The sequence below is a fragment of the Odontesthes bonariensis genome, chromosome 20, assembly GCF_027942865.1.
Source record: "Odontesthes bonariensis isolate fOdoBon6 chromosome 20, fOdoBon6.hap1, whole genome shotgun sequence".
In the NCBI taxonomy this organism is placed as follows: domain Eukaryota; kingdom Metazoa; phylum Chordata; class Actinopteri; order Atheriniformes; family Atherinopsidae; genus Odontesthes; species Odontesthes bonariensis.
This window is the reverse complement of record NC_134525.1, coordinates 21,620,936-21,647,169: the sequence shown is the minus strand read 5'-3', so window position 1 is coordinate 21,647,169 and position 26,234 is coordinate 21,620,936. Positions and strand designations below refer to the sequence as shown.

The window sequence follows — 26,234 nt, the reverse complement described above, 5'->3', positions numbered from 1 at the left end:
CCTCAAATGGAAATATTTTTGCTACAACAGAAATGTGGGCATTTGTTTTCACTTATAACTCACTCTAAAAATCGGCTCTTCAATTCCAGTCACTCCTATGTTACTCTAAATGCTGCACTTCATCTGTGTGAAATCACCTTCAACCTGAGCAGAACAACCAGCAGGGGGCGCCACATACTCGCATTTGTGAGTAAAAACTGTACCAATTCGTGTCCTCTTTTTTTTTTTTTGCCCGTAAAACCATCTTCCACGGGCGAGTCTGCCATTTGATTCTCCTCCCACATGATCTCCTCTTTATTATTTTTATTAACATCTCATTTTCTGCCAGCTCTCGCTCCGCGATTGCCTGACGCCCCGGCTGTTCTCAGACCAGCTGCACCAGACGGATCTGTGTCTGTATCTCCAGCTGTGTGGCTCCGGTCCCGCAGGCTGGGTCGGCCATGTTGTTGTGTGGGGGTTGATGGAAGTTTAGTAGTAGGAAGTGTAGGCTTCGGCGCTCTGGGATACTTCAGGACCTCACTTTTCCTTCTTTTGTTCGTAATCAGGGGCATGCCGCTGCAGGACTCATCCTCTCTGACGACAATGACTGCCTCCTCCGCCGCTTCCGCCAGCCTGCCAGACTGCAGCACTTGAGCCGCTTTGATTTGACTTAAATCAGACCTCAGCCGCTCCGCTGGATGCGTGAAGTGATGATGAAAGCGGCTCGGTCCCGGTTGGAATAACTCGGGATTTTACTTTGACCTGATCGGATTCGTAGGGGAAGTTGGCGGGCAATAAGGAGAGAACACACAGGCAGGACGTGGATTCGAGAAGGTAAATGCAAAAACAAGAGAAAGCTGTCTTTTGTCAGAGCAGCAGAATCAGATCAAGATGGGCCGAAGCGCAGCTGCTCAGCAGTCTGTCTGACCTGTCATCAACAAAGGAATGAAGCCGTTTGAGACAACTAACACATGGCTGCTTAGAGTTTGTGCTGCCGTTTCACAATAAAACAGGCACTACGCTGTAGTAAGTCATTTTTAAATAGACTACCTACGAACACCACGGAGAGTGCCTTAAATCCCAGAGAGACAGAGGCATAACGAATTAAAAAGATAAATACTTCAAAGTAGGACAAGCAGAGAAGGCTGTGCTGTCACCATCATTTTATCATAATGCTCTTTATCAGCATTAACACGAGTTATAACTTGTTAAATGACTCGAGTTGTAAAACGGAACTTCAGACTTGTTTTTTAATTGTCTTGTAAACGCTATTTTCTGATGCACTTTGACCTCATCTTGGTTATATTGATACAAAAACTCGATTCCAACAACAACAACAAAAAAGCCCCATATTGAAAAAGGCTGAAGTGCCTCCTCATCATTTCAAATATCTAACCTAATGTGTGACTCATTCTGATTCAGATCATCAGGAGATCAGGATGGAGTTGCAGAGGGGGGTGGCTTTCCTGGTCATACTGCCAGCTTTGACCCTCTCAATTCAAAGTTGTCAATTTAACCACAGAGTCACAGCTGGAACTGTTGCTTTATTCCTCTTGTCCAGTTTCTGGACAGATTGTCCAGAGTCCTCGCTCAGTTTCTATGATACAGTGAACTGCCAGGCTCAAAGTGACTAAGTAACATGTCATATCCTGAACACCTCAGCACCTTTTTGCACAACCATAACTGAATCATAGCTGCCTTGAAACCCTGTAAGGGTGGGTGAAGTTAAAGGGGAGTTCCTGTATTTCTAATGATTTGAAAATGGGGCAACGCTCTACAGATCTGAACACAGCGGCTTTGTTGACCTGTCTAACTTTTGACGAGTCTTTTACCGGCACATCTCTTACCAATGTAAATAGCAGGTTTTCAGTTTATTTGAAAAGCAGCAAGAATTAGACGGAGTATCAGTAAACTGATCGTAATTGTGCCGCTCATGTTGGAAACATAAATGCCACCATTCAATGGTTCCACGTTTTTTAACGTAAAAGATTTACTCTCCCTCTTGGTCCTACTTTAGAACAAATTCAATACGCTTTTTTTGGGTTCAGATACCTCTGCTTTTGGTGGTTGAGGAATTTTTTTCCCAGTTCTCCTGCTTTAAAGGCGACAAGATTCATCTCTTGAAAGAGAAAATATTATTTCAGTCAATTGTGAAAATATCCCCAAATCAGAGCCATAATTGTTTTGTCGATTTAAATTTGAGGGCTCAAATCAGAGACTGAAAGAGAGGATATCTGCTCTGATATGTATTACTTATCACTGTACATCACAGCATGGAAATGAAATGTTAACGATGCTCGCCTTGTGCTATGTGTGACACATAGCTTATGTATTAATTGATGACCTTTTATAGTGGTTGTTCATGTTGGACGGTGTGTTTAGATACCCTGTGCTTGACCAAAACTCTCCACCAAAGAGAGTGTAAAGAACAGATCAGCATCTGAACCCTTAGTGCTAAAATCTGCATGTCAAATCCAACTGGAGCAGCTCGACCACGAGCTGTTTAGTGAGGTCTTGTGTTTTACACACTAAGCATGCTAAGTAAAGCAGGCGATGGTACAGTTTTTTTTTTCACCTCAGCAATGAAGTTTAAATATCAAAGAGAGATGAAGTATTAGACAGCCATATTTCTAAGTGGAGCACTCAAGCACAAGAAAGATCTTCAAGCTGTTTTTAAAAATCATCCGATCTGTTGTAAACCTCAGGATCATCTTACATCAGAGCTCCCAACTCATTACAGTGTGAATCTCATGATGAGCCACTTATTGATGTTTCTCTGGATGCTCTGAGGCTTCACATGCTTGTGGTCACATGACTCTCCAGACCCAGTTTTAAGCATTTGGCATCAGAGGAATGTGGTGCACAGTGGAAGGCAGCATCTGCTGCTGATCTGAAGCCCAGTAAAGCGCCACGGTCTGCATTCACAGCTGTCCAGCAAGATGCAGGGCACGGTTTCAGTCAGACCGCTGGTTGATGGATGGAGGAACTCCACCATCATTCTTCCCTTGAGCTCAGCTGCTTGGCTTTCGTCCAGTCAAAATATCTAGTTGATCTAAACCACAGAGCAGTGGAGGCTGTCTGAAATGGAGAGGAGCAATATTTAAGGATCAGATTTCAGTTCATTAATAATGCATGATATGCAAAAGAGAGATTTGAAATGCCTCTACAGTATGATCTCAAAAGGTATGCTTCACTACCACATCTTTGTACACTGTTTTGCATATGGTATAATGGTATCTGTCATTTAACCCTTAAAGCATTCCAAAATATTCAAGAGTGTGTTTTAGTGTGATTTACAAGGATATGGGGAGAATAAATGAGTGGAATTTCTGACTTTATTTTTCTCAACAAAATCACCCCAAAATATGGATTAAAACAATAAAAAGAAATGAAAAATGCAAGCCAGTCAGTCAACCATTCTGTACCAGGCTAATGAGGTGCTGGTGAAACGTCTCAGGAAAAGTTCAGTGATAAGCAATTTTCATGCAGACTTTAAAGTTGCTCATTGGAAAAGATTGATTCAAATGGCTCCATTGAGGTGTTTTATACTTTTCTGGGGGTGTTGTGCAGCCTAATGCTAATCAGTTCTGTAGTAACGTTACCAACACGATTGATTGAACTTTTGCTCCGTATTTGCGAAGCTGAAAAATTACAATTTTATTGTCAGAATCTTTGGAAGATTTGTGGCTCTTGTAAGGTGGAACTAATTGCAAAACCCATGTGACACAGATGCAGGAAATGACTCCATATGGGTCATGCCCATTGCCTATATAAAAAGATAGATTAAGTTATCTGCTGTTGGACATAAAGCCAAAGCAGAAGTGCCTTAAAGTGCAATACCACCAACAGCCATTAGACACTGGGTCCAAAACATGTCCATTAGACAAAATGGCAAGTTCACTCAGGAAATACTCTGTAAATTTTTTCCCATGAGTCATTACAGCCTCATTAGCTTGATTCACGCCCTCTGATTATTGTGCCTGTTATCCCACTGAAAATAATTTAATAATCCAAAGCCCTGAATGAAACACACAATGCTGTTTGATTTGAGTGAAATCCCTCATTTGGTCTTTTTGGCTGGTGTTTGTCCTCATCTGAAGCAGGGTCTGAGGACAAAGGGGTTGCTTTTCTGTTCAAGTTGTACTCAAAATACTTTGAGGCTAATCTTACTGTATGAATTTGGTATTCATAGATACAATTGACTCATGTAGCCACATTTCAAGTTCTGCCTCAGCTAATTTACCTCTGTTTTGTAGATAACTTCATTCCTAAAGCGGGTTCAAAGTAATAGATTTTGTTGGCTGCCAGGCATTACGCTTTTTTACAGATTCTTAATGTTCAATTAATCGAAAACCTTTTTTTAGTCTCTTTGACAGTATAAAAGCCAAAGGTGAGCATTTAAAAAGATGTGAAACAGGACATACAGATGACAGTAAAACTAACAGTAAAACTGTGCCCCAGTTTCTGACCCCAGGACTCTAAACACAAATTAGACTCATTTAAGAAATCTTCTTGCAGTTTACTCAGCTGACTCCTAACTTCAGCCTTTCTTAAAATTCAGTGAGTGTTGGGGGGGACTGAGCTCTTCACTGTCTTATCAGCATTTTGCGAATCCTGTGTGGAACTATCACACTGTGCAGTGGGGGAATGAAACTGTATGAAGGCTGTCGATAAGCCCTCTGCAGGTTTGAATTCTGACTGTAACGAAAGAAAATGCAAAGAATGATTTTATAGCTTTAGAGCACAGAGAGGTGATTTGAACAGCCACTGTGAGTGTTTTTCTGCCACAGCTGGTGTTGGATGTAGATTCACCGCAGTATGTTCTTTGGTTTAGTGTGCGCAACCCTGTCTGAGCCTCTGTTAAACACTTCCAACTCTGTAGCTGTGCACTGACTCAAATGCGGATTATGTTATCCAGCCCAGGTAACTTAAACTCCTGGAGAAACGTACGAGTGAGAGAGTGTGAGAACGTGCCTCTGAAACTGGTGGAAGCACTAAAGACAAAAGATTAAGAGTCACGAACTTTTGAACATCCAGCGTCCTCTATAAATCTCAGATATTCATAGAAGCATTTTATCCCTCAGGGGAACATCTGGTGCTAGCTCAGATGTCCGTAAACAAATGGTGTTTTTTGTTTATTATATATTTCCTGGAATATTTGACAATGAAAGTGTGTATTACTAGATAATGGGCCAGGTCTTGAAGACTCATACATGCTTCCAAACGCAGTCAGAGTTCAGCAAGTATCTGCCCTTTTTCAAGTGTCCTTGAGCGAGAAACTGAATCCCTATCAGCTCACCAGGCAGTCTGACCTCGCTGGAAGAGGAATATTAAACAGATATTGTCTAGTGTGTTGCATTTAAAACTGGAAAGGGACATTTCATTGCAAAAAGACCAGGAAACTGAGCAGTGAGAGAAAACATATCCATGTTTTTATTGCAAATATTTCCATCTTTTTGTATTGAACTCAAAGCTTCTGAAAGCGTTGAGTGAGTTTAACCTGAATGCCAGGACAATAACATGCACGTCTGTTTTTACAGCGAGTTTGGCTGCAGAACGAGAAGCCTCTGCCTGTGGAAGAGCATTTCAAACAGTCTTTCTAATTGCTTTGCTTGGACTCAGGCTGAGTGAAATGTCAGGCTTACTTACCTCTGATTTTCTGTCTCTGTCAAGCCAAATAGGGCAGCGCTCAGACAATAGCACCTCACGTTTCCGATCAGATAGTGAAGGAGCTTCAGTATGTAAATGTGCGTGCTTGTTGACATGTAAACTTCCTACTTTAAACTCTTCACCTTCCTGTTTCATTGTGATTCTAACTGGTGAATCTGGATGTCTTCTGGGTTTGTCATGCAATCTGCAGTTGTAGGTCATGTTATCGTCCTGGGGCAGTAGGATGTTGTCTGCAATTACAATAAGTTACAATAATTAGCGACAAGGCCGAATTTCCTTGTGGTTTCATTGCTGGGCTGTTCATAATAGATCTTGTGCTGAGCTGAGTAGACGTCAATATAAAAGTCAGTGGGACATTTTAATGTTTAAGATCCCCTGCAACAAAGTCTTCCCGCACGCATCTCATCATGGAGGTTACATGCTGGGATGTGATCGCTCGTTTTCATTAGAACTATTTGCCCGTCCTGGCCTTTAAATACCCCCCAAGGCGTATTGTTTTTGTTGCATCACTTTACATCTCTTTCAGGGTGATTGAATTCGTACTTTAGGGCTGCGCTGTGCAGTGCTTGCATGTGCAGACAAACCTCACAGTGTCATTATGTAATGGCTGGCTGATTTAGCCGATTGATGGAGATTAAACTGGACTGAGATCCGAGCAAAGCCAGTTCGCTCTGCATCATCACTGCTTGGAGCCTTCTGAACTGGGCCAAAATGACTGTAGAGTCAGGGGTGTTCACTGGTTCAGCTACAGTCCCTGGTCACAAAATTTTTTTTTGGTTTTCTTTATTATCCTCTTACGGTAAATCCTCTGTCTTCATAATCTTCCTTGTCGTTCCAGCTGGTGGAGCTGGCACTGTGTGGCTGGTCCCCCCCCCCCCCTTCTGATTCAGCTAACCTGCTATCTCTCGTTGTTTTTCTCTTTTTACTCTACACGCACTAATTCTAAATAGTTTTCTTTTCTGAGTTTTTCATTTTAGCGCTGTACCTATCATCCTGGATTTGGAGGGAATTGTGAGACTTAGGTATTGTGGTTCATACAATTTAATGTTAGTCTTCTAGCACACAAAATATTTTCTGTTCACTCCAGGCTGTGGTGCGGTTTCAGCTCAGCTTTCAGTTGAACACGACAGACCCTTATCTCCTATTTCATACTTCAGTGTTCCTAAAACACGAGCCGAAAAACAAGTGTGCATGTGAACGCCTTTCTAAGTTGGTTCTATAAAGAACCTGCAAATGCAGTTCATAAATTCAGCTGAAACTGACAATATTAAAACATCAAAGATCAGGAAAAGAGAGGCTGTGTGGCTCTCTGAGCTTACCCTGGTCCACTGGAGAATAAAGAATGGAACATAAAGAATTGTGGGAAGGAATTATTCGCTTTCCTTTTGTAATGGATCCTCCTTTGTATCCAAGGCTAAAGGAGATAATGAAAGAATCACAGATGTTGTTTTTTAGCATTAAGAGAATTCAACCAGTTCTTATTATGGCTGCTACTTTGATATGTCTGGGTCATTTCACTCAGTCCGAAGCCTTTCTAAGCCAAAAGGCTGTTCTGCTACACTCTCTTTGTCTCTCTTTGCCACTACTGCAGGTTGTAAACTTTGTGCTTCCTCTCTGCCCGTGCCTTTCTTCAGTTTTGGTTTTAGAGCTACCTGTTTCTGGCTACTGGTTCATGGCCTTGTTAATTGTTTTCTCTTAATCACCTTCTTGTTGTCCTTTCCTCTCTTCCTGTCTCTCCACCACCTTCAAGGCAGATATGCTTCTTTCCTAAATCCGTGTGTTTCCAGAAGGGGTCCTCTTGTTAAAAGGGAGGTTTATCTCCTCACTGTCGCCAAAGGCTTACTCAAATGGAATCATTGGATTTCTTTATATAAAGTGCTTTAAGATGACCTTTTGCTCATGAATAAAATTAAATGAAATTGTATTTGCTGGCAGTAAATCAGACTAGAATCTGGTAGGTACTCCAGCAGGGCTGGATTCTATTCATTTTTATGGTCAGAATTTCTTTGTGTTGCCACAAATCAGCTTAGGATTGCATCTTTGTTTTTTGTGGTTGATATGGTCCTGTTGGCTTCATTGAGCGGAGACCTCCGGGACACACTGGGACAGTTTGCAGCATAATCTGAAGCAGCTGGAATGATCCTCGTGTCTATCAGAGTGAGTGGATATTTCTTTAAAACACACCGTCTTGCCAGGACACGCCCTATAGCTTACCTATAAAGCACCAGTGGGTGTGTAATTAGTTAGAGTTTGATTGAAACTTGGCTCAGAGCGGCTTGAAAACTGGAGAGATAGTTTCTTCACTCTGAGAACCAAGATTACGGTACAACCATACGTTCTCTATCATTCAAGACCATCTCTCCACTCCGTTACATATTCCATATGTAGGGGGGGTAACTCCTGAAGCTGGAGAATTGGCACTGGCCATGGTCCTCAGTCGTTAAAGGGTGGATTGCCAACTTCAGGGGCAGATGCATGAAACTGTGTGTAGATTCATGACTAAAACTGTGTTTACACACAAAGGTAGACATGTGCTTACGCATTCTTTTATTCTTTATTCTTTTTATTTTATAAATCGCATTGTGAAACTACACGCACACGCACAGACTTGATTTTTACGCCCATTTTCATGAATGCATGCAGTCACTCCCCTGATCAGTCATTTGCAAATCAGGGCTTTGGCTGCACCACAACTAAATAGATAACAGCAATAAGAAAGAAGAAGCATAATATTACAGAATGTAAAACTGAGACACTCATCAGTGAAGCAGAGAAAATGAAATCACTTATTTTATAGTCTCAGTAATCCTGAATGGAACAAAAACTGGCAGTGTCTGATGTATCGTCAATGAACGAGCGCACAGTCTGTACAGTACAGTTACAGTCTTGCTTGGAGATGATGAAGAGGGAGACAAGGATGTACAAATGGATTATGATGTTTTCTTAAAGAGCGCTTTAAAAGCAGCAGGATATGACCTAATTGTATCTCCGGATCTAATTTTATTAGCGGGACGTTGTAGAGAAGTCAGGACTCAAAGCAACACTTTTTGGTCAAACTATAAAGTAGACTTTTTTTCCTTTCCAAGGAAGGTCGATCCCTCACCTTTGCTACATCCCTCACCTATGCTCACGAGCTGTGGGCAGGCACTGGAAGAATGTGACTGTGAAATAAAGTGGCCAAATAACTTCCTTCAAAGAGGGTCTAGCCTCGCTTTGAGGGGTGATAGGGTGTGGAGCTCAGTGATCTGGGAGGATCTCAGAGTAGAGTTGCTGCTTCTCCTTATTAAAAGGAGCCAGTTGAAATGGTTCTGGCATCAGGTCTGGATGCCTTCTTAACACCTACCAATGGAGGTGTTTCGGGCATGTCCCACCAGGAGGAAGCCTCGATGCAGATGTATGACTCACTGGAGAGATTATATCTCTAGGCTGGTTTAAGAACTCTCTCTGCCCAACCCCAGAGGAGCAGGAGGAGGTGCCTGGGAAGAAGGAAGTCTGGGTAGTATGTTGCTTAAATTTGACTAGGCACCTGGAACCTGGCAATTTGTTAAGCTCAGGACATCACCAGGTTTGTTGAAATGTATTAGTTTATTTAGCAAATTTCACAGCAGTCCATTCAAAAGTTGAATGATTTTTCCATTAATCCACAGACCTACATTGTTATCAATCTTTGCTAAAAACTACTACTACTACTACTATGGAGGTAGATTTGTTTCTTTATTATTCAATCAAAAAAAAGGTTGCTTCAATCAAAAAATATATTTTCAATCAAAAAAACCCGTTTCAATCAAAGAAAAAAAGTGTTTGAATGCAAAAATATATTTGAGACTCAAAAAAATGCATTTGAACACTATTTTTTTTTGCTTGAAAATGTTTTTTTTGATAGAAGTGAAGGTTTTTTTGTTTGAAGCAACTTTTTTGATTGAAGTATTGTTGTTTTGTGTTTGGGCCATATTATGGGTAGGACATTTGTGTCTTTATAATTCAATCAAAAAAGAAGTTGCTTCAAACAAACAAAAAATATTTTCAATAAAAAAATCACTTCAATCAAAAAATAAACCTTTTCAATCATAGAAAAAATGTTTTTGAATGCAAAAAAATATTTGAGACTCGAAAAATTGCACTTGAACACTTTTTTTTTGATTGAAAATGTTTTCTTTGATTGAAGTAATCTTTTTTGTGTTTGGACCATGTTATGGGTAGGACATTTGTGTCTTAATTATTCAATCCCAAAAAAGTTGCTTCAATCAAAAAAAAAACATTTTCAATCAAAAAAAAATATTTTCAATCAAAGAAAAAACTGTTTAAATGCAAAAAAAAAAAAAATCATTTGAAGTGTTTTTTTTTTTGATTGAACTTTCTTTTTTTTTGAATGAAGTGAAAAAAGTTTTGAAGTCGTTTTTTTTTTTAATCATTTTGACACAAACGTACCGCAGTGGGCGGGTGCTTCCCCATTGGTCAGACATGTTTGAGTGACAAGTGTCTACACCAACGACGTCTTTCTGACAAGCAAGTCATGGTCGCCACTCGCCAGCGAGCCAGGAAGCAGTGGTCAGGCAGTGGTGGAGTTGTTGGTAAGTAGATAAAACCGTATTAAAATGATTGGTGTCACGTTATTAGCCTACCTAATAACGTGACACCAATCATTTTAATACGGTTTTATCTACTTACCAACAACTCCACCACTGCCTGACCACTGCTTCCTGGCTCGCTGGCGAGTGGCGACCATGACTTGCTTGTCAGAAAGACGTCGTTGGTGTAGACACTTGTCACTCAAACATGTCTGACCAATGGGGAAGCACCCGCCCACTGCGGTACGTTTGTGTCAAAATGATTAAAAAAAAAAACGACTTCAAAACTTTTTTCACTTCATTCAAAAAAAAAGAAAGTTCAATCAAAAAAAAAAACACTTCAAATGATTTTTTTTTTTTTTGCATTTAAACAGTTTTTTCTTTGATTGAAAATATTTTTTTTTGATTGAAAATGTTTTTTTTTTGATTGAAGCAACTTTTTTGGGATTGAATAATTAAGACACAAATGTCCTACCCATAACATGGTCCAAACACAAAAAAGATTACTTCAATCAAAGAAAACATTTTCAATCAAAAAAAAAGTGTTCAAGTGCAATTTTTCGAGTCTCAAATATTTTTTTGCATTCAAAAACATTTTTTCTATGATTGAAAAGGTTTATTTTTTGATTGAAGTGATTTTTTTATTGAAAATATTTTTTGTTTGTTTGAAGCAACTTCTTTTTTGATTGAATTATAAAGACACAAATGTCCTACCCATAATATGGCCCAAACACAAAACAACAATACTTCAATCAAAAAAGTTGCTTCAAACAAAAAAACCTTCACTTCTATCAAAAAAAACATTTTCAAGCAAAAAAAAATAGTGTTCAAATGCATTTTTTTGAGTCTCAAATATATTTTTGCATTCAAACACTTTTTTTCTTTGATTGAAATGGGTTTTTTTGATTGAAAATATATTTTTTGATTGAAGCAACCTTTTTTTTGATTGAATAATAAAGAAACAAATCTACCTCCATATACTACTACTTGTGGCTACTAATTTTTAAAATTATTTTATGTTGTTTCAAAGAGCCCTCTTTATGCCTTTGGTTAGGGTGGTGGGAGATGACAGGAAGTGAGATAAGAGGGATGGGAACCAAACGCAACAAAGGTCAGATGTTAACTGGGTTAATTACAGTTCATTATCAATAGCCATTGCCTTGTCACAGACATGACAAAAGATTGATTTTTACCAATCTATTAAAATAGAAGTTATGTAACAAATAAGTCTTCAGTCTGCATCAGCCATACAACTTATTTGGAAAAAAATCATTTCAAAGCAGCCGTCTTACTTGGTGGAGATTAAAGTAGAGAAGTGCTTCATATTGAGAGAGCTTCTAAAGGCTTCAGTTCAATATTTGCGTGTTCGCTGTAATTTTCAAAGAGTGATGTCACTTCACTGAAACCGGCAATCTAACGGTCAGTTAAAGTGCAAATATTCCTGTTTTACACTGTGGTAAGTTCACCCATGACTAGACGAGCCAGACTCTCATCTGTCCAATAATGAAATACAGAATCCACTCCCGTCTACCGCTGAGCGAAGCCCTGTTTTCCATGACAATGGTTTCATCCAGAGGCTGAAGGAAAGGTTGGTTTGAAAATAGAAAGTCTCCTTTCCGTGCCAGCGTTCTCGGCATGCTGGCTGCAGATCCAACGTCCAAGATTTGATTTATATTGGTGCATTCATTTGAAGCGATTTGTAAAGAAATCAGTTTTATTTTGGAGCATCTCCAGTGACGGGCCACTCTTGAAATGGTTTTCTTGAGGACGTCTTGTGCTCAGCATTAGTTTCAACCTGCAATTTAATCATGTCTACAGTTTTATTTGTGCTAAGTGCTCTGAATATTTAAAAGTTTTCCGTGGTTTGTCCCCATTTTGTTGATTTCCTTGGCAGTTCAGCTGGAGAACTCGATGAACTCTTGATTATGTACCTCCCTCTAGGATGAGGAAAAATCTGTCCCACCTCTCAACGTCCAGGCCACTTATCCAAAATCAAAGAACAATGTGTTACCACATCACTGGATCCTCTCTAACTGATAACTGAATGATAATGAGCCTGTAATTTAGTGAGCTGCTGTCCTCGTCACTTTTGTCACCATATGTACAGCCGTGCTGCTCGAGTTGTCTGCTCTCATACAGAACACCTTCACTGCTCATAATTATACCTTCCCTTTTGTGCCACTCATCTATTGTTGCACTGATTTGTGCTGCGTGAGTGCCAGTTAACCAGCTCCAGCTTGTGCAGCCGTTGTTGTTGGAGAATGAAAGCCTTCTGATCTCCCCAAGCTTAGACTTCTTTACGAGCGTGTCTGATTGTCTCCACATTTTCCGGGCCCTCACGTCACAGAGGAATGCCTCGGCGTGACTCTGTCCAAATTATGTTAGAAAGAGGAATGACAATCATGCAGATGGAGAAACACCAATGTTTTAAAGCTCCCAGCGTGGTCAGGCTCAGGCTTGGACATACTGTGAAACAATGGGTCTCTGGGCACAGACATGTCAAAGCGTCTGTGCTCCTTCTAAAGAGGGCCGACTGTGAAAAAACAAAACTCTCACACACTCTTACACAACAGGATTTATAGGGCTTTGTTTTGAATTACTTTGAGTCCATTTGGTCTTTTTGTTTCCATTTCTCATCTTTTAAAATGGTTTTGTGGTCATTTGTTGTTGTTTTGAGACCGCTTATAGTTTTGCTGCATACTATAACTTTTACGCCTTCTTATATTGCCTCTCATTGCTGTCATTTATCCATTTTTCTTTACCAAAAAGAACAGATGGACTTGTTGTGAGCTTGTGGTTTTATAGTAAATATAAATGATGAAAGGACTTTACTTGTATAGCACTTTTGTAGTCCTGTTGACCACTTAAAGTGCTTTTACGATACACGCTAAATTTTTTTTCTATCACACATATTCACACACCAATAGACACATCAGAAGGCACTGTGGGGTTCAATATCTTCCCACAGAACACCCGGAGCCAGGAGTCGAACCAGCGACCTTCCAATCGACAGACAACAGCTACAGCCACGATGGTTCATTCAGTTTGTTGCTCTCATTACTTCTCATGTGTTAGTAATTTGTTATTCCTTGGTGGGATTGTAGCTCTCTTCATAGTTGCTTTTTATTGTCATAGTGTTTGATTTATTTGGTTGTTTTGTGTCTTTGTGGTAATTTCAAATGTCTTGGTTGTTTGTATTCTTTCTTCATATCTTTTGTTGTTATTCTGAGTCTTTCAGTGGTCATTTTGTTACTTCTTCCAGTTTTTCTACACATCTTTACAGCCATATTTTGTGAATAGTTTCTTTTTCTTTTTTCTCTCCATGGTTATTTTGCTTTTCTTCTTAGTCACTGTTTATCTCTTGTAATTTAGTTTGATTGCTTTGTGGTAATTTTATCATTTGTTTGGGGTCATTGTGTCTGTATTTGTTCATTTGATTGATATCCCAACTGTTAACGCCCCTCTGCATCCACAGTTGCTTTGCAGTAACTGTTGAAGGCCTAGTCCACATGTACAAAGGTATTTTTAGAAACAGACTTGTTTCCTTTCACTCTTAAATAAATCAATAAATCTTGTTGACTGAGCAGTGTTATATGGAAACCCTCCTTTGTCATATAAACAAAGAGGAGGTTAGCACATACACATAAAACCATCTAGATGATGGCGCATCATCTTACATGAAAAGCCAAATCTCTGACACCCTGGGTAGAGTTTTCCAAATCATGTGTTTTTAGCAACCAAAAAAATCTGTGTGTTGGAAAATCTGCATTTGTAAAAACGCCCTTCATCAACGAATGGTGCATGGACTTAATTATCTTAACCGTCTTTACTGTCTAACTTTAACTTTAATGACCCATCTTTAAGATTATAATAAAAAACACTTTTTCTAGATTCGGTTCTTAACAAATATAATTTTATTCAGAGGCTCATTGGGACCCAGGGCTTCTTGCCTTCTAAACATATTCAGTAACCATCCAGGGATTTAAGACCCCAAAGACAGCTTTTTTAACAATAACAAGGTAGAAAATGGAAATGGAAAGAGCATGTAAGAATATGATGAAATTTCTCCATTTAAGGCAGCATGGCTCTGTATCGTGTGTAATCTGCAGGTAATCTGCTGTTTTTTGGTAAACATTTGAAAAAAATCTCCTTGAATGCCCTTCAATTAAAACGAAACTCACCCATTTATCCTTCTGTTTGTCATGTACCTCAACGTGCACGTACAGTTGAATGTACATAGCCATGTTTGAGTCATGACTGATCTAAAGCGGATTTAGTTTTTACCCATATGTCCCAGTTACAACATGGCTTATAGTCTTAGTGGTGAAAACGACAACAAAATGATTTACATGATCATATCAGGTCATTACATTTTCATTTCATAACATTTGTTCCAGAGCCCACAGACCTTATGTTGCAATCGTAAATCCTACTCCGTCCTTAGCCCTCCACTCTGTGCTGCCCTCTCCGTCCTGTTTGCATTAAATTGACCTCTTATTTTCATGTCTGTCCAGCAGGGTGAGACAATGGGCTGCATTAAGAGCAAAGAGAACAAAGGCCCGACAATGAAGTATCAGCCGGAGAATTCTCCAGCATCAGACTCCAATGCCGCCACCACGCCTCATGTCGGTTACTACGGGCCAGATCCAACCCAGCTGCAGCAAAGTCAAGCTCCCTCTTCTTCCTCTGGCTCTGCAGCTGCAAATTTCAACCACAGCATCGCTCCGTTTGGGGGCTCATCCTCTGCTATGACTCCCTTTGGAGGAACATCAACCTCTTTCACCGGTCCAATGTCTAACTCCTTTTCTGGTGCTGTGTCCAGTGAGTAGTGTTTTACTCTGTGATGTCATTACTCCACTTATAACCATCATAATCTCCTCTTATGCACGTGCTTTTTCATCCAATTATCTTAGCTGCTAATTGCAGTTTAATGGGATAACAAAGAAACAAATACTTTGTTTGCTACGTCTCCTTTTGCCGAAAGGATGCTGAAAAATCTTTATTTGTGAGGAACGGTCTTGCTGATCTGAATGACTTTCTGATCTAGCACTGACTTCATCTGTGTTCTGTCATTTTTGTTGTGGAATAGTGCACTTAAAACTGCGGACACTCGAAGAGGACAGGAATGACTGAATCCAGTTCTGAGTGGAAAACTGAGATGACCCTGAGATGCAAAACACAACAACAAATCCAAGTTGCACATTTCAGTCAAACAAAGCAACATTTTAGAAAATATAAGAACAACACTGGAAACTCGGCAGTGTTTCAGAATGCACAATATTTCACCAAACACAAACGTACTTAAAGAAAACACTCACGAGTTACAGTTTGCAGTGACATTTTCCAAGTCCAATATAAAGGATCAGGATTTTTATAACAATAAATGGAGGAAAGCATCGAAACACACTCGTCATGAAGCCCAGCATTATCAGCTCACTGATCTGGTTCTCTGCGTAACAGCTAAGGCTAGTCATTGTGATTTTAAGTTGTTACATTTAGCACAAGTCCTGCTATCAACTGTGATCCTGAGAGCAAAGAGCCGGGATTGAACCCTCCTGTTTAGGTGGGATTTAGGTTGTAATCCTCCTCAGTGTTGGATTATCTGCTCAGAGGGGGATGAAGGTGGCCCTTCTGGGGTGTTTGCTTTCTGCAGGTGATAATAGGATTATTGTTGACAGCATTGTTGTCAGTGGGAACGCGAAAGTAATCTGTCTGGAGATGTGGCTGCACAGTAGGCGTGCTGTTTTACAGGATGTTAACACGGGATGGAAAGATGAGCTCATTCCATCCCATGTTAACATCCCCAGTTTACTCATAAATTAGTAAACTATGGCTTTTAATGATTCATTAGAGCTCATGCTCCAGTAATTTGCTGCCAGTAGCCTAATCTGGCAGAATGATGGCATTAAGAGAGAGGATCCTATTAGAAACTGTTGATATACTGACTCTTCTTTGGCTTATGTATGAATATTACTATCTAGTCATATTTCCCTGCAGCCTAAGTACATGTATAATAGAATTACGAGTAAAGGAAATCAATGCTGACCATGGCGAGACAAATTAATCTATCCAAACTGGCTTAAACTGGCAGCAGCATTATAGCATCCTAAACTGCACTGTCTGTTGTCACAAACTCGCATTATATTTATTTATGCATTTGTGTCTTGTTCCTTTATTTTCAGGCGGTGTTACCTTCTTTGTGGCCTTGTTCGACTACGAAGCCCGAACATCAGATGATCTCACGTTTAAAAAGGGAGATCGCTTCCAGATCATCAACAACACGTAAAAATCTATTTACTCTTTTTATAAACGTGTCCTCGGGAGCAGCTCAGCGATTACGAGCTGCATTTCTATCCCTCAGCACCTGTCAGTGTGTTTCATGACTTCATGAATGAGTTAGATTGACGCTTGTGTGCTGATGCTGGCTTTCTGCACGAGTTTAAGCGATGGCAGAGATGTCACTTGAGATTGCAGCATTGTAATGCTAAATCGATTGCTTTCATTTGGTTTTCGTTCTAATGGCTGCATTTAATCCAAAAAAAGACCTTTCATGTACCAATTCTGAGTCAAATCTGGAGGTCTAACTGAACAAATAAGATTTTCAGTGATTTAATTCCAAACCCTTTTCGTAAATCATAAAATATTGATCATTTCAGACTGGGGTGACCTGTAGATTATCAACCAACAGTAACAGTGCTTCCTCCCTGGTATCAATTCTGCAACCATATATATGAGCACCAGTCCTTGGCTGACAGTTGAAATGAAGAAATCATCCATCTTGTTTTTCTTGTGTCATTGTCCTCCTGCAGGGAAGGGGACTGGTGGGAGGCTCGCTCCATCAACACAGGAAAGAAAGGCTACATCCCCAGTAATTATGTGGCCCCTGCTGACTCCATTCAGGCTGAAGAGTAAGACTGCTTCTAAAAACCTTGTTACTCTGTACAAAGGCAGTAGAATGATCTTGTCTCACGTGGCTCATAGCTCAGTCCAGAGGAACACTGACAGATTCACAACCTGGGAAGCTTTATAATGGGGCTAGGGTGGTCTAAGCAGGCAAATGTGTTATTTTGAGTGCCATTTGTCAATTGATTTTCGGGGCAGATCCAAAAGACTTCCTTTGAATTTGCAAGATATGGCACTGGCCCGGGGGGGAGGATTGCGCTTGTGTTTCCAAGAGTTCTTCTTTTTAATCACGTACAATCTCTTCACAGGTGGTACTTTGGTAAAATGGGACGCAAAGATGCTGAGCGGTTGCTGCTGAATCCTGGGAATAATCGGGGCACTTTCCTGGTACGAGAAAGTGAAACGACTAAAGGTGACGATCTTCTTCATGAACAGAGCAGCAAAGTTGGATGAGTTGTTTTCAGGCATGCATGAGTTAAAGTCGCTTTCATTTTCAGCAGTTGGATCACTTTCGTTGGAAAAGTTAAATCGGTGAGACCTCAAATGAAAATACCAGTTTTCCATCTGGAGTGGCTGGCACTGGGAATTTAAATGCCAATCTTGCAGTTGAAGAATAAATGATGTATTGACTCAGTTTAACCCTGAATGCTGATGGCAATTTATAAGATATTTAAGATGGAGACAACATGGTGTGACATTGTGCAAAAATCCTAAAACTCAATAACATTTTAAGCTCTTAAAAGTGTTTTAGTGTAAAAGTGGTGTGCTGTGATTACATGATGCAGAAATTTTATTTATTTTTTTTTTTTCATTTGCTGTTTCACACTCATTAATGATAGAGGAAATAGATTTTTACATAATTTTAGATTCTGGTCAATGGTGATGGATTTTGCTACATCACTGCTGTGATGTAGAAATAAATAAATTATCATATCATATCTCCTATTATATTTCCTTCTGTGACTGACTTCTTATCAATAGCTAGATCTGGATGAAGGTTCAAGGTTTGCAGCTTTCAGAGCAGGCAAGAGAGCATGGAACCATCACTGGAGCAGCACTTTTCTAATAAGAAGTTTAAGGGCGATCAAAAAGGAACGCATTGATGGAAAGGGATTATCAAGATTATTACAAATCCTTCAGTTTTCATGCCAGTGCATCATTTCCACTGATCTTGTCTGATCTTGGCTTTCTCTCTGTTTTATCTTACTGAAGTATACAGATGGACAAAAGAGCGCAACCATTCAGAAAAGAATGAGGAGACTTATGTCTTTGGCATTTTCAAAATAATTCTTCTGTGAAAACTGCTCAGGAAATCAGCCTCTCATCCCACTTTGCAACTCTGAAAAATATTAAGGCACCACACAGTCAAAATCACTGACACAGATGAAGAATATATCCTCATCTTCCTGCAGGTGCTTATTCTCTTTCCATACGAGACTGGGATGAAGCCAAAGGAGACAATGTGAAACATTACAAGATCCGCAAGCTTGATAATGGCGGATACTACATCACCACACGGGCACAGTTTGACACATTACAGAAGCTCGTCAAACACTACACAGGTATGTCAGCAACTCATCTCATTCTTCTTCTCATCTCGAGGAATTATTGTTAAAATGACTCTGTCACACCTGCTGCTCCATGCTATGCAGTTTGCTGTGTTACCAAGGGAGATGAATGGTCTTTAATTTTGATCATAATTGATGGTGAATTTAGGATTTTGTGCCTCCCATCTCGTTCTCATCCAGAGGAGGGTTGAGGTTAAGTGTTTGTGATTCAGCTTAATTTCAGTGTGACTCTAGAGAGGGCTTTGCTGTGCTTAAAAGTCCTTTCACCTCATTTATTTTTTACCACAGCTGGTACAAGAGTATCTCAATCCATCCTCATCAAATGGATAGAGATGAGGCGTGAAAGAGGCTGGCAATAAAAAAACGTTTGCTTCAGAAACCCATCATGGTCTGTCTGAGTGGCATTTTTTAATCTGTTTATCTGTATCACAGAGCATGCCGATGGACTTTGCCACAGGCTGACCACAGTTTGCCCCACAGTCAAGCCTCAGACCCAGGGGCTTGCTAAAGATGCATGGGAGATTCCCAGGGAGTCACTGCAACTGGAGCTCAAACTGGGCCAGGGTTGCTTTGGAGAGGTCTGGATGGGTAAGAGCAAGACACACGAGACATGCATGAAAACATTAGGAAATTGCTTTGTGATCTCTTAAACTGTTTAGTGTTTCGTTGTAATTATCCCGAAGGGGATGTTTAAAATAAGTCCATATTTATGTAGGAAATGCAGAGACCATGTGTCTATATTTATTGTGTTTGTCTCTGTCCAAACTGGTGAGAAATCACTTCCTGCAGTTGCTTCCTTTGTTTGTTGTATCCTCTTTATCCTCAGAGATCGCCTCTGAATTTATTTGCTAGTTTTTCTACTGGGTGCTCATCCCAGGTCTTTTATTCTTTTTTTTTTTTTTTTTGCAGTGATTGCACGCATGACAGCACATGTCTGAGCAATTACAAGACCTAATTAATTATATTGTCTTGCTCCCAGGCTATTAACTACACTGATTCCCCCTGTGGCCTCTGGGCTTTTTTTTCTCCCTGTCTTTGTCTGCAGGCACGTGGAACGGAACCACTAAGGTGGCCATAAAGACGCTTAAGCCGGGGACGATGTCGCCTGAGGCATTCCTCCAGGAGGCTCAGATAATGAAGAAGCTCAGGCATGACAAACTGGTGCCTCTTTATGCAGTGGTGTCTGAGGAGCCCATCTACATTGTGACAGAGTACATGTCCAAAGGTACCTGACAGCCAATTGAAAAGATGTAGACTGGCATATTTGTTGAGCAATTAAACAGAGTTTCTAAGAGCTTTCATCCCCAGAGAGCAAGAAAACTCAGCAGTTTCCTGTTACACAATACCGATGAAATCTATTTTTAAAAGAAAACCAAAACATCAGGTCCGACACTGAAGACTTTTGTGGGCACAAATTTTGTCAGCACAGCAACGAAGTCAGATTTCTGGATGGAGATTTCTTTGAAGGAAAAATGTAAATTTTATGGACATTTTAATTAATACGCTGTACGGATCGAAAGTCCTTGGAAGTCCCTTGTGGTTCCCCGAAGCCTGAAACACGGATGTTTAGTTGAAAACTGCAGCAGTTTTGTGGGAGGTTTTTTGTAGCTTCAGCTGCAACGCATTTTTCTTGGGGTTTTATGAGTAATTAGATTTATGTGAGGGTAAATGTTAACTATGTGACGTACGCCCCTGTGCGTGTCTAAAAGCCTGCAGTTTGTTGATCCATGGTGTGTCGTGATTTCATGAAAGCAACTGTTCAAATATTTTCCACAGACACCAAAAGGGAAAACTGGATTCGCTCTCACTGTGAATTGAATAATAAATTAGTCGGGCTTAATGCATAAATTACCAGTACGCACACTATAGCATTATATCGGTATTCTGCTCACTCACATCATGACCGCCCTGCATTCACAGCCTCTCTGCTTTTACAGGAAGCCTGCTTGACTTCATCAAAGAAGGTGATGGCAAATTCTTGAATCTTGTCATGCTGGTGGACATGGCTGCAAAGGTAAGACAAATAACTGCATGCTTCTCCTCAAATACAGATTTTTTTGTTAAGTTTAGAGCTCTATTTTAAGCCTCTGAGTTTTATAAAAAGAAGCACGGCCTCAAGCTGACACGTTTCCCCCTGCCTGTTCCTTTACCTTTTATGCCTGACAGATGTTCAAAGTGAGAAGCTAAAAATAATTTCCTAAAGGGAGGACGATGAAATGCTGTCAAATGTTTTGATTTCAGATCGCTGACGGGATGGCTTTCATCGAGAGGATGAACTACATTCACAGAGACCTGCGCGCGGCCAACATCCTTGTGGGCGAGAACCTGGTGTGCAAGATCGCCGACTTCGGTCTGGCTAGGTTGATAGAAGACAACGAGTACACAGCCAGACAAGGTTGGTCTGCACACACACACAGAGACTGTGTAAGTCACAGGTAATTGAGGTGTCGGAATAGAAATGAAAAGCGCAGTGACCTCGCAGATGACTCCCCGTTGTCTCCCATCGTGGTGAATTAGGGTAACAATGGAAACCAGATCCTTCTATTCACTCTGATTAGTAGTGTTCTTCACACTCTGGGAGAAATCATCTCTCTGCCGTGTCTTCTTCGTCAAGGATCAGCAACTAAAAACACCATCTTTTTCATCTTCCCATGTTGATTTAGTTTCATTTGTGCATGTTTTGCCCTCATGTTTTTTTTGCCAGCACATCTGTGCAGCAAGCCAGACGCACTTCCAGTGAATGCTGAATACCACAGTTTGCTTTTGAGGTTTATAGTGGAAATATTTGTCAAACTGTGGAAATATTTAATCACTGAATTGTAGACTAATTAGAAAGGAAGAGATGCCTAAACATGTGCTAAACCAAAGGTATTGTAACAAAAACACCCATCTTAATGGTTCAGAGAGGCTGTACAAGGCCAGTGTGGTTTGCTCCCATTTACACTGTTAACGTGCTAATGTTAAACAGGCATAATAAGACTGGCAAACATTGCATGTTAATCTTGATTTGCTGCAACGATCACATGTGGGAGCCACAATTTGGGATAAACAACCTGAACACATGAATCCGTTCTGCATTGCCATAACAGATATTTATTTGGTTCACTTTGAGTCCCTCTGCACCAACTGAGCTTCATTTAAGTATTGACCCAGACCATGTCCCCCTTCTTATTGCCACTTCCAGTTATATAACAGATTTCCCTGGGTTCGCATGGCTTCCAGGCTCACCAGACCTGAACCAAATTGAGGGTTTTTGGGATGTGGAACAAGACAAAGTTTCCATGACAAAGCTGTGACCCACAAATCTGACACATTTGTGTGATGACAGGATGTCCGTGGAGAGCAAAAACTCTGAGGAATGCCGTTGACACCATGAATCATGAATTAGTTCTTTAAGAAAATAGGGAAACAACCTTATTTTTAGGTGGTATAACTAATAAAAGAGCTTGTAAATGTTGTATATTGTGTCCTAAAAGAGACATTGGTATATAATTGGTATCTTTTTATGAGACTTTTCAATGCTATAATCCATTCAGACCTTTTTAAATAAAATTCATTATTTCTTGTTACTATTAATTTTCGCAAAAAAACTATAAACTTTCATAAAAAACTCTTGAAATGTTAAACCTTCTACTTTTGTTGTAAACTATTGTCTTTTCCCTTGTGTTTGTCAGTATGTTTATTAAAATCATTGTTCAGCAGGCAAATGTTGCTCCAGGTCTGAAATGCAGAATAAACACTGATGTTGAGTCTGGTCTGAATGGGTTACTAAAACAAACAATATTATATTATATATATTATATTATATTATAACTCTGGGCGGTTTGGCGGTGCACGTGAACGTCCCTGTGGAGTCCAGGTAGACCTCATCACTGGTACCCCATAATATCAAAATCTACAGAAGTGGTCTTTCAAAAAGTCATTGTATGAATGTAAGCATGCAAAAAAAAGAGAATGTTTAAATAACTATAAAGACAACACATTAGATTATTATTGAACTTGAATTAATATGCATAAGACCTGCTGATCTTAGTTGAACCATCAAAAAAGCTACAGCCTATTAGCATTTAAGTAATAGAAACATGGATTCGGGAGGCAGATTTAATGATACAGAGAAATTTAATGATAGGGATTTAAAAAAAAAAAAAAGAATGAAACAACACACTAATAGAAACACCTCGCCTCTCTCCTCTCCAACACGCACACAGGAGCCAAATTCCCCATCAAATGGACGGCGCCTGAGGCCGCACTGTACGGTCGCTTCACCATCAAGTCCGACGTCTGGTCTTTTGGCATCCTGCTCACCGAGCTTGTCACCAAAGGCAGGGTGCCCTACCCAGGTAAGCGACAGGGTCGACACCGACACACACTCTACACACACCTGCTTTGATTCAGAACCAGAGTCTGTCAGTTGACATGAAGCTGGCCTGGTCGTTAATGTCAGAGGATGAAGTGAAGCTGTCTGACATTGTCTATGCTCGTTGTTTATGCCTCTACAGGCGGAATACTGACAGGCACACACACACACACACACACACAGAGGCAGATTTGAGATTAGAAGAGACCATCTGGTGGGAGACGATCAGGAGATTGAACACCACTCTTGTTTATAGCCATCTGCCATAACAATACTGCCCTGGGGAGCAGTGCCTCTAGTTTTCTGTGCTACCTTCACTCGGCTCGTCTCTACATCTTATGTAGCGCTGACGCAATTGATAGTTTGGTTCAGCTACAAAAAATGAACTAAAAGAAGGAATTTACATTGAAGTCATTTACAGTCGGTCTTTTTTTAAGAACACATTTGTTTTTTCCACTGAATGCCAAGAAAAAATTACATATTTGGCTCATTATTAACATTATAAGAAAGGCACAGAATTAAGACTATATACAGAAATGCATGCAAATGAACCGGTTCTGTATCATGAAAATATTCTTTTGAATATGTCTGGAATGATTGAACACCAACAACAGCAAAAAAAGGCTCTCACACAGTATTTGTATTTCACTGAGAATGATCAGCAGAATTATCAGTGGCTTTAATGAATTTAGATGAGATTTGAGATTGGATTCTAAATTTAGAAAATGTTAGCCAATTAATTATGTTTTTCATGCATAAAAAGAGCTCATTACCAGTTACTACTTCACAGATAGAGGGACAAAAGGAAAATAATTATGTTTGAAAAACCTTTTTATAGATAGTTCAGTCTTTCCGTTATATTGTTCGATGGACAGAAGAAACCACAGTAGAGCTCTTTGGTAATGCAGTGTGTTCAGGCAGGTCACAGTAAGACATGTCAGAGGTTCTATCATTCTGTGGAGCTGCTTTGCAGCTGTATGTATCAAAGAAATTATTACATTAGAGGATCATCAAAGCATTTTAGAGCAAAATGTGTCACCTATTGTCAGAAGACTAGGTTTTAGGGGAAGGTTTAGCAGCACAAGGACTTGAATTTCGCAGCCAACAGCACAGAAGAATGATTAAAAAGAAAAAGATGGACTGTTTTGAGATGACATGCAGTGAAACTTTGGGTAGTGCTGAAATCTGGCATTGTTAAAAGTGCTTATTCAAAATCAAAATGGCTTGAACGTTGGCAGAATTCGCCAACAAATAGGTGCAAGAAGCTTCTAGATGGCTCCAAGAAAGACGTAGAGGCTGTTGTGCAAGTTTTCTTTTTGTGTTTGTATTGCTGAGATACCAGGGACATTTAAAATGTGTACTGTTAATTCAGGCCTCTCAATAATTCTGGACTTCCAGGAGTGTAAAACTAATAATGATTTTTGGATGGGTCCCACTAATTTAGTGCATATTTCACTCCTTTTGATACATAATATTCAAAACAATTGAATAATTGATTGAAAATACAAGCTACATTAAAAATAGAAGTTGCAGCCATAATCTCATATTGAGCAGGAAGTTGTTAGAACTTCAGTCTTATTTCTCTCGAGGTTAATGAATGAATAAGCAGCCAGGTGGGATTTCCACCTTTTGTCCAATTTCCTCCTCAGGCATGGTGAACCGGGAGGTGCTGGAGCAGGTAGAGCGAGGCTACCGCATGCCCTGCCCGCAGGGCTGCCCCGAGTCCCTGCATGAGATGATGAAGCTCTGTTGGAAGAAGGAGCCTGACGAGAGACCAACGTTTGAGTATCTGCAGTCCTTCCTGGAGGACTATTTCACCTCCACGGAGCCACAGTACCAGCCTGGAGAAAACCTATAGCCAGAGGAGGCCTGTTTAAAGACAGACAAGTCTACAAAAGTCTGTCAGTCACACTCACCACGACTTACTTTCCCTTTAATTTGTGTCCCTTTCCAGCGTCCATCCACATGTTTTTTTTTTTTTTTATAGCTTTAGTTCTCACTTCTGGTACTACACACCACTGTTAGCTGTGTGAATTTTTAACGCTCCATGTTGATTTATTCAACGTGTTGAAAATGACTGCGGTTGTGGGCACACACATTCATGTTTTGAATGCACTACATGTGGCATTTTTACTACACAGTCTTGTGCTTTTTTTGTGAAATAAGCTTTGATTAAGCCACCAAAGAAGAAAAACCCATCGTTTAGAAAAGCTGACCTTTCATGTGGTTCTCTGAGGAAAGTCCACGCTCATTTGCCTCCAAATTGTAGTTTCTGTTTTATATTAGTGAGTTATGCATTGAGGCGTTTAATTATTGAGAAAAATTATATATTTTCCTTGTAAGGAAAAGTTCTCAGGGGGGTTGGTGGTTATTATCACTGTCCGTTTGGGGTGATAATTTAAAAGCAAATCCCACACAGCTTCACTTTATTTACATTTCATCCTTTGGAGTGCCCTTTGTGTGTGTGTGTGCTCTTTTTAAAAAAAACTCCCAAGAATTTATTATGGTAAGACTTTATTCATATGACATGGATGTTGTCTTACAGCCTCATTTAAAAACTTTGCCTCCTGTCCACTCTCATCAAACAAACTCTCATCTTTGATACTTTGCGCTTGTGTCCCTCACTGCCTCTGGTTATTATAATCTCACTGCAATCACTGCAGCTCACCGCCATATATAACGTATCACTGGCTTGGTTTTTACAACAAAGAACCAGTGATGAAACTCGTGGGCTTGTGGCCTCCTGCCAAGTCAGCGTGACTTGTTGTTCCAGCCAAGCATGAAGGAGGACTTTACTGTCAAAACGGCTACTTTTTAAGTGAACAAAGCTACCATATAAGCTGGAAACGACCTTTTCTTATCCACTACAATGTGACCGCTGAAGAACCCTGGGACTCTCATGATCATGTGATCAAAGTCATTCTCTGCAAAAAAAAAAGCATTTGCAGGCAGTGAATGGCAGTTTTTTTCTTTTTTTAAAAAAAAGTGATTTATCTTTGCATTTTGCTCCTGTATGGACTCATCAGGACGGCACGATAATGGGAATTCATCACAGAGCTTGTAAAGAAGGGCTTTGTATATTATGAAATCCTCATTTTATATATGATTATTGATTAAAAAAGAAAAACAGAAAAGAAAAAAATTTGTACAATAAAAAAAACGTGATTTTACACTGTCTATTGTTCTTTT

At 39.9% G+C, this 26,234-nt stretch overlaps 1 protein-coding gene across 2 annotated transcripts; it reads left to right on the top strand.

The window, feature by feature from the left end:
• Nucleotides 1-245: 245 nt before the first annotated feature.
• Nucleotides 246-26,215, top strand: LOC142369775 (tyrosine-protein kinase yes-like). Of its 2 annotated transcripts, none has more exons than XM_075452149.1 (12): nucleotides 246-813; nucleotides 14,735-15,038; nucleotides 16,400-16,499; nucleotides 17,027-17,125; nucleotides 17,429-17,532; nucleotides 18,533-18,682; nucleotides 19,121-19,276; nucleotides 19,734-19,913; nucleotides 20,626-20,702; nucleotides 20,930-21,083; nucleotides 22,897-23,028; nucleotides 24,695-26,215. In XM_075452149.1, exons 2-12 carry the CDS (start codon nucleotides 14,744-14,746, stop codon nucleotides 24,901-24,903), a joined length of 1,656 nt encoding a protein of 551 aa, XP_075308264.1. In that variant the 5' UTR covers nucleotides 246-813; nucleotides 14,735-14,743; the 3' UTR covers nucleotides 24,904-26,215. The 2 variants fall into 2 exon arrangements, with proteins under 2 accessions (XP_075308264.1, XP_075308263.1); XM_075452148.1 differs by having other exon boundaries at nucleotides 14,732-15,038.
• Nucleotides 26,216-26,234: the final 19 nt, after the last annotated feature.

Bases quoted from the DNA above. Each gene is read 5' to 3' on its own strand.
- LOC142369775 (XM_075452149.1), top strand. From the start codon at position 14,744: ATGGGCTGCATTAAGAGCAAAGAGAACAAAGGCCCGACAATGAAGTAT. The intron at 19,914-20,625 runs GTACCTGACAGC...CTGCTTTTACAG, and splicing joins GACAGAGTACATGTCCAAAG to GAAGCCTGCTTGACTTCATC. The intron at 21,084-22,896 runs GTTGGTCTGCAC...ACACGCACACAG, and splicing joins CGAGTACACAGCCAGACAAG to GAGCCAAATTCCCCATCAAA.